The 9,256-nt window shown below is 41.4% G+C and overlaps 1 protein-coding gene across 1 annotated transcript in view; it reads right to left on the bottom strand.

Moving 5' to 3' along the window:
- Positions 1-7,419: 7,419 nt before the first annotated feature.
- Positions 7,420-9,256, bottom strand: part of SYBU (syntabulin) — a 66,120-nt gene continuing 64,283 nt past the window's right edge. Inside the window, 1 exon segment of the mRNA XM_006916699.3 lies at positions 7,420-9,240. Within this exon segment, the coding sequence (XP_006916761.1) occupies positions 8,161-9,240 (1,080 nt within the window). The 3' untranslated portion in view covers positions 7,420-8,160.

Genomic DNA, 9,256 nt, shown 5'->3' with positions numbered 1-9,256 from the left:
GACGATAGCTACAGAAACTCGCATCCGGATGACGTTTTCAACAGCACTCCACAAGCTACCACTATAGTATAAATCTAACCATGGTCAATGTTACAAAAAGCCTTAAATTTATCAGTGATGTATTTAATAACGGGGTGGTTTGGGCCAGATATAATTAACACATTTTGTTTAATCCTACGTAGTTCAGCTTTGGGATGACATACTGTAATGGTTTTCACCCTCTTTAGCACCTTGTTCAAAGGGAACCTTTCATAAGGTATGAGGCAAATACAACAGTTACCAAGGTGAGTGGTTCTGGCTGATGCCAAACAGGGAGGAATGCTCTAGGGCCTGCAGATTGTTCCAGAAGAAAGCTGCTCTGCTCTCTTTCAAGTGAAGTAGGGAGCTGAAGAAGATGGTGGGTCCATGAGGAGCTTATTTTAGTAGCTAATAACTTGTTTTTACTATTTACATAGTTTTACTACTATTTATATATATTTATATAGATTTTTTAAATTTGAATTCCTCTTAATATCAAAGAGAGCTCTTTTTTTGTGTATAATTACTTTACTTTCCTTAAATACAACCAAGGCTGTTCCAATGTTATTGAATAGCTAGTGACTCCTTTTGTATTCAGCTGCTGTTGGTTGTTTTAACTTTGCTTCCTATCTTTTACCTTCAGTGCCCCTTAGGGCCATTGGCACACTTATTAACCAGAGTGTTTTGAGAGTAGTCAGGTGCTTCTTCACCAGAAGCTTCAATCCTCTAGAAAGACCAGTATTCTGGAAACCCCTCCTTTCTCCACCTCATGCAACATATGGATCCACAAACAGGAGTGTTCGCAGAGAATCGTTCCCTTCAGTCTGTGGCCGACCCAAGAAATCTTAGCCTTCCCTTCCAGGGAACCTCCATGGCTATTATTTATGCAGGTACTTTGCCTTTATATCGATCTGAGCATACCAATTTTTAGAGCTGCTCGGAGTTCTCAAAGCTGCTGCAGAGATGGTGTTAGTATTAAATTGCCTGAGTTTGCAAATGTTTTAAATGGAGATGGTTTTAAGGATTAACAGACTATGTAAGTGTTCAGTATAGTCCCTGGCACACTTATAAACACTCAACAAATAGTTGTTATAAGGCCCTGTACGTACTTATGTGATCCCGTACACAGATGGCAGCCCCGTCCCTGTGGATGGTGGGAGAAGCTAACTGACTTTGGAATAGTAATTTTTACACACCTTAAGTTGAACTGCAAGTTTAATAAAGTATTAACATTTATTATGAGTTCATTGTTGTCTGGAAGTCTTTATATCAATGACTCCTCAAAATCCAGTGAGGTGGACATTATCCCCATTTTACTTATAGGAAAACTAAAGCTTGAAATGGCACTTTGTGTACTAGATTAATGGGAAGGAAAATAGCAAGCACTGAGAGCAAGTTATATTAGTAATCAGCATTGTAGGTGGACTGATTTCTGAGTCCTCTCTTGAAACTATGAGCTGCCAAAGTGAGCCTTTAGAATTCTTTTTCTAGTTCTTTAAGAACTCAATGAAGATGATGGTACAAATTACAATAGATAATACCCGTTTGTGTTTTCTAAGACTTTATTTAATGAATATGAAGGAAATTAGATTGGTCTTTACTAAATAACAACTGTAGTTGAATGTCAACGCCATGTAATTACATATTGCCAGTTTACTTGGGTCAGGTAATCAAGGCAAAATGTGGTATATAGTCACCCATTTGTGCAGGCCATTTAGCTCACTTGGTTGGGTCATAATTCTAATGAGGCCAAGGTCACAGGTTTCATGCATGTGCAGACCAGGACTGTAAACGAGGCCTTCCTACCGCACACTGCCGCTGACCTTGTCCAGTTGTCTTAACATGTGTCCTTGGGATCTGATTTGAGAGAGTGATTGGCACAGGGAAAAAAATCATCTCATGCATAGGAAATGCAAAGGATGTGCTCTGAGTCAGTGGTATGTTGAGAGAAATTGTTACGGTTTCTTATTCTTAGGTCAATTTTGGCTCACTATAATAAGTATTCTTTCTGTAATTTGTTTCATTTGTTAAAATATTCAAACCTTAATTTGAATCCTTAATTTATACAGCATTGCACTTTCCAAATCTGTTGACTCTTTCTGAAGAAAATGAGTGTGTTTGTTTTACAGAGAAAAATATAACATCATTATTAGATATATTGGTCTCTGGAATAAATTTTTTAAAAAATTTCGACTTCGTATTTTTTTGTCATGGTAAGTGAAATAAGATGTGCATAAGACTATAGATATATTTCACTTGTCTCATTTACATTTAAAGTACACAGTGCTTTTTAGTCATTTTTGAAGCTCTGTGGCTCATTGGAACCTAATTGCCTTTCTATCTTGATTAGAAAGAAGCAGTACATCACCCATGTACTACCTGTGGAGTCATTTAAAAAATGTTTCCATGTACTGCTTTCAGTGGGAGATGTGAAAATTATTAAGACTGCTTTCATTTTCATTTTCTCTATACAACCAACAAGCCAGAAATAATATGCTCATTCAGAAGAATTAAAAGTCAGTTTAAAATGTCAGCATCTATTGTTTACTGTAGAAAGTGAAGCTGCCAGACCATTTCAAACACTGTGAACTATTTGATGGCAAAAAATGAGAGGGTAGTTCTTACTGTCCCATCAAACTCGAGAAATATTGCAGTCGTTAATAGTTTTCATATTCCATCCATTAGAGCTCTAGTCCAGCAAACACTTAATTTTTCAGTTATTCAAATAGCTTTGAACAGAAATGACACTTTCGGGGAACAGGAGTGAAGATAACCGTGAACTGGGTCGGACAGGATCACCATGGGGAGGAACTCCAGGTCCTCAAGGAGCAGAAGCCATGCCGCACATTCACAGCATTCCCTGGGAGAGCCTGGCCCGTGGGTTTTCCATCGTCATTTTACTTCACCATAATCCCAGATGCTACATGGCCTCTGTACTTGGAGTGCGAGATCCTCTTTAAGGTCAAACCAACAGAGCACTGGCAGAAATTTTTTTGGTAAAAGGTTAGAAAACATCTCCATTAAACCATTCATTTGGTTTTAGGATAGCAGAAGAGTGAGCCCTTTATCATTACCCAGGGCACTGTCTCTGAATGAACTGAGAGTTAGCATACAGGAGATCTTACATGAACTGGTAGTTTTCAAAGAATCTGGAATATAGTGAACTGTTTTTCAAGCTGTTCACAGGGAATGAGAGGGAAACAAATGACAGGGCTGGTGCCCCCTGTTCTCAAAACTCCACTTTTATATGTTTAATGTATTGGGTTTTTTGTATCGAAAAATTTTTTGAAAGAGATACGCCTTTTACAAAACTTTTACAAAATGCTACTGAAATATTCCAATTTTTTAACACAAACTCTTCTGAGTCGTGTTTGAAACTTTTCTGAATTTTAAAACTCTGTGGAATCACTGTTATAACCATTAGTTATCACTATCAGTAGTGATAGCAGAACATGTCTTCCAATGGATTAAAAATAATTACCTGATATAAATTTGTTTTATTCTATTTGGCCTAATTGTGTTCGGGACAATTGGGAGTTTGTTGACATTCTTTCAAGATATGGTTGCTATATACACTGCTTTAATTGCCTAGGTTACTGCTTCCTTGCACAACATTGCCTGGTAAGGCTGGGAATAAATGAATTTTGTGAAAGTGCTCACTGAGCCAAAATGGAAGTCAGAAACTACCCCAAGACTTGTAAAAGGAAAAATCCTCAAGAGAAAAACATATCAGACCCAACCACTACTTAGGCAGGGCCTGGGATAAATGCATATCACAGACTTCCTTTTTCTCCTGCCACAAATGTCAAGCCCTTGGCATCTGAATGAATTGCATTTTTCTCCGTTTCTGAACAGCTCAACCTGCAAAGGTCAGCATATCCCTCTGGGAATAATCTTTTCTTATAAATCGGAATGTTTGCACACATAACTGTAGGAAATGTTTAACATTTGCTTTGACGGGACAGCAATTTGTTCAATAGAGTGGAATTGTTCTCTTTTTTTCCATTTTCCTGCCTGTTTGTGCATCACAGGCACCCAAATTATGGAAAGCCACTCTGAGGAGCTGCTTTCTATGGAATCAGATCATCCTGTCCACAAAACAAGCCAACGCCTTGGGCTTCCGAAAGGCAAGCTATGTTCCATCTTTTATTTACTCCAAGGGACTCATTTGTGAGAGACTTTGTTCTGAATAAAAGCAGTAATTTTCCACAGACTCCGCATACTGAAATCTTGGACAAGGGTGGGGGAGGAGGAGGAAAAGTAAAACAGAGTAAGTGCTCTGGGATCTCCTGTTTTACCTCTGTACAAATTTGCAGTGTACAGTGTTTCAAATGAGTTAATTTTGAATCTTTCTGATGTAAAGAAGGATATACAGTTCATTGAGACAACAAAGCAATTTGCTATTTGCGATCAGCTGCCTCCAATTTGATAATCAACATAAATAGTTGTGGTTCCTGAAAAATTCTTCTTCACCAGAGCCCATCTTTCTATCCATGTTGATTTGATGAAGAGCAGTATTGAGTTTGTGTGGTTATATTCATTTCTGTAGCAACAAGTGGAGACCCAAAATACGCTTATGGTGAGTACTAGACTAATCGGGGAGATCACTTCATAAATTATATAAATGTCTAACCACTATGCTGTACATCTGACACTAATATAAAATAATATCAAATGTCAAATGTAACTGAAAAAAATGCTTATAATTTTTCTTAAAAATATATTAATTAAATAAAGACTAAAAATAAACATAAGGAGGGACTGTAAGGAAGCTAACAGCATTTAGGAGTTGGTTTGGGCTGACTGCAGGAAGGGACCTGAGTCAGCGTGGCTCATTATTTTTGGACAGTTCCGGTTATTCACCACCAGAAATAGTTTCCTTTCCATTTCAGCTAAATCCTTCTACTGCTGTGTGCTGTGTGCTGTGTAAGTGCCCGTGTGTGCCATGAACATTCCCGGAGCAGCAGTGGCCTTCCCTAGACAAGCTACCTCTCTCCACGCATATATCCTCGTACCCTATGTCTTATCCTTTCTTGTCTTCTCAAGAGCCTCCGTCCTTCAGTTAATTCTCTCCTAGATCATCAATTTCTTTCTCTTCTTTGGCTCAATCACAAAGCACATAAACTTGCTCTGTCTTCTCTCAATATTGAAAAATAAAACCCCCATAATTCCTATACCCTTGTAACTACCACCTACTTCCCTACTTCGCAGTAAAACATTTCTTAAAGAATTAGCTTCCCACATCAATTTCTACTTTCCCTCTCCATGTCACTCTCCAAACCAGTGGCTTCCATCCCCATGATCTTGACAATGACTAAGGCTTCGTCGTCAAAGCCAATGGACATGTTATCTGTTCTCATGTCACTCAGCTTCTTGGGTAGGATTTCAGCTCAGGTGACCACTCCCCGCTCTTGGTTTTCATAATACTACGTTCCCCTAGTTTTCCTCCTACTTTGGGGCTGCCTCTTCTCAGGATGTTTTGTTGGTTCTTCATCTTCCACCTCTAAATGTGGAAGTCCCCTAGGGCTCGGTCTTTGCCCTTCTTCTTTACACCCTGCCTGGATGATTTTATCCATCCCATGGTTTTAAGTAGTATGGAAATGCTGAAGAACCCAGATTTTATAAGTCCAGCCCTAACAATTCCCATGATTTTCACATTCACATATGCAATTATTCATTGGACATTTCCACACAGATATTTAATAGGCATCTCATATTTATTTTTCCAAACTTGTTTCTCTTGACCTCTTTGTATTCTTAGTAAATCGCACCACCATCGACAGCAGTGCTCAAGCTAAAAACCTGAAAATCATCCTTAATTTCTCTTTTCCTTGAATCTTACCTCACTCCCTCCCCACCTTTAATCTATCAGCAAATCACAACTATTCTATCTTCAAGCTGTATCTTCAGTTATTCAACTGAAGTTCTATATTCACTTCCATCTCCGAATTGTCATAATCACGCATCTGGACTATTCACAGCAGGTCCCCAAATGGTCTCTGTTTCCACTCCTGCCTGCTCACGATGTGTTCTGCAGTCTGGCAGCCAGAGTGGTGGCGGTACAGGGCTGGGGCCTGAGAGGAGGACGACGAGACCAGGTTCTATCACTGTCCGTTACTCTCATTGCACAGGGAGTGAATTCAAACCACCCCACCACGGTTTACATGGCCCCGTATGAACTAGCTTCCTTCCACCTCCTCCACTTCCCCTTCACTGTTGTAGCCACACCGGCCTCCTCCGTGTGCCTATACCACATTGAGCTCTTTTCCGCCTCCCAGCTTTTACATTTGTTATATTTGCAACATTTTATTCCCCATATTTTCACATGACCAGCTCTTTTTCATCCTTTAGCACATGTTTTTTTCTTCAGAGAGGCGTTCCTTGACTTTCCCCTGTCACTCTTGGTCAAAATAGCTAGTGAATTTCCTTGGAAGCACTTAATGCAATCTAACATAATCTCGTTCATATGTTGGCATACTCTTTCTTTCACAGGCAGAATGTAAGCTCCCTGAGGGCAGAAACCTTGTCTCCTTCTCTCGCGATGACTGACCCAGTAAAGTGCCTAACATTTGAACACCCACCCACTCATGCTGGGTGAATTAATTCACTCAACAGCTATTATTAGAAACCCCACTACGTGCCACATACGGTTCTAAGTTCTTGACATAATCTCTGAACAAAATAGAACACAGGTGCCTGCCCTCAGAGAGCTAGTATTTTAGTGAGGGATGGGCAATAACCAAGATGGAGGTAACAATATAGTATGTCTAAAGGTGGTAAGTGCTAGGGAGGAAGTTTCTGGATGGGAATTTAGGATGTTCTCCAGGTCTCTTCCCTTGTGTGTTAAGCGGAAAAGGTATTTGCTTTGCAGATGCTTTAAATCCTAGCTTCTAGAGACGATCTATGACATCCTGAGCAATTCACCTCTTTGAGGCTCAGCTCCTTTATCTGCAAATTAGAATAATATCCACCTCGCAAGGCCGGTGTGAAGAATAAATGAATATGGATCAAATATTATCTCATCTCTACCCAGCCACCCGCCCTCATCCTATTATTCCAAGGGGGAGAGGGCATATGGTACTAGCATCTTCCTCTCTGCACCTTAACATGCTTGAAAAAAAATCAACCCAACTTTCTTGAAAATACTTAACGCATCCTTACTGAAAAAATGTGTACAAACAAGTATATAGGTAATTTAAAAGCAAACAACCAAAGCTATTTTTATAAAGAAATAATGCTTTTTTAAAGACAGCAGGAAATCCTCACCTTTAACAATTATTTTCCCTCGTTCTCATTTCTTAAGTTAATTCCATTTTTACACACCCCTATTGATAACCACGGAAGGATCTGCTATCCATGTAATCTTTCTTATCATATGTAGAAGTAAAACCACAGAGATAATTATTTTATAGGAGGATAAAACATTTATTTCACTGGAAACACTAGTCTTTATTTTCATCATGCTGAAGTGTGTGGTTACAAACAATTTCCAATAAAACACTATCTATAATAAGCGAAAAATAAGTTAATACATTGTAAACTTACATACAGTTTCATCAATTAACAGGTTAAGAACAAATAAGCCATTTTAAGACTTTGGAGCTACATTTAGTAAAAATCTGCAAACACTCAAACCTTATCAACCCCAAGTAAGACACTAAAGAACTAGTCAAGACTTCTTCAAACCAGTTACACAAATACATGTTTATTTTTGGTTACAGTCCCCTGCTATGCACAAGACCATTGGAATGCTGGAACAATTACACATTTTAAAACGGCACAAAGCAAAGCAAGGACACAACATGCCAGCCTTACAGAAGCTGTCTCGAAAGTGCAAACTTTGCGTTTTCTCTTCCTGAACCACTAGGATAAGAATGGGCACCTCAGACGACACGGCAGGGTCATGAGCATGCTTTCTATACCACACCGGTGGGACATTGACTTAAACCAGGTCTCCATGCCTTTGAAGATACCTCTAGTTCTCAAGAGTGAACGGGCTTCAACTAAATATAGTGCAAATCAAATACCGAAGAGCAACAGGACAGAACACAGACCGTCCTAGGTCAACCTGCTGCTTCTCCCTCGTCCCTCGGGCACAGTGCCACACGGGACAGACTGGCGCACGAGAACCACTGCTTCTACCTAGGTGCTGACGTGGAAGGCGGAACGGCGCAGCGAATGCAGGGCCACCACGCAGCAACCCCGGAGCAAGGCTCCAATGTTGTAGACGGGATCGGAGGCCCCCCTCTGAGTACTGAACGCCCACAGAACAGTGGGGACCATGGGGGCGGCCACAGCCAGGAGATCCACCAGGAAACTGCTGCTCCAGTACTGCCGGCCCACAGCCCCCCGGCCCGGTGGGACGATGCCGCCCAACCTTTCTTCCATGGAGCCTGCAAAATCCAGCTCTCTCATGAGGCGGTTTTCATAAGCTTCCGTATCCACCGTGGTGTATGGGGTCTCCACGGGAGACAAAAGGATGGCTGAGTTTGGATTCCTTGGAGTTAAGTCAACCACTAACGCTGAGATGGACTCCAGGAAGCTTTCTGTCGAGTCAGCCGCAGACTCATCAGGGGATGCTGAGCTCAAGGGACAGGGGTCCTGGAGCTTGAGCACATACTGAATGAGCTCCGAGACTGCAGGGCTGTAGGGCACTACATCGGTCTGCACCGCCTGCTCCACCACCGTGCTGCCCTCCTCATGACCCACCGCCATGGGGAGGATCTCAAGGACCTTTGCCCCAGGGGTGGAATGAAGCAGCTCCAGGTCGCCAGCCTCTGTCATGGTGGCTGTCACCATCTCATCAAACAACTCTGTGCCATTGGCCAAGCTATCTCCCACCAGCAGCTCGCTGTCAGCCCCTTCCTCTGTGACCTGCTCCCCCAGAGACAGCCCATCTGCCATCTTGCCAAAAGGGGTATTGAGTGTGAAGCTCTTCTCTGGGGAATCATAAGGAAAGTCCAGACATAGTTCATCCCTCAGGGAGCCATTGTGGGCCATCTCCATGCTCTGAAGCAGAGACTCCAATTTCTTGTTCTGAATGTTTATGTCCACGAAGTATTTCTGAATGCCTTTATCTTTATCAGCCAAGCTGCTCCTCATCGTTTCAATGACCTGCTTGAGCTGTTTAATCTCTTTCCTGGCTTCCTTGAGGGCCAACTGGGCCTCCACCCGGTGGCATTCTTCTTCAATCCAGTCTTCTCTCATTCGGGTCAGCTGGGACTTACGCCACAATTTC

Source organism: Pteropus alecto, unplaced genomic scaffold (genome assembly GCF_000325575.1).
Source record: "Pteropus alecto unplaced genomic scaffold, ASM32557v1 scaffold164, whole genome shotgun sequence".
Taxonomy (NCBI): domain Eukaryota; kingdom Metazoa; phylum Chordata; class Mammalia; order Chiroptera; family Pteropodidae; genus Pteropus; species Pteropus alecto.
Note: the sequence above shows the minus strand (reverse complement) of the source record. Positions and strands in the feature narration are given on the sequence as shown.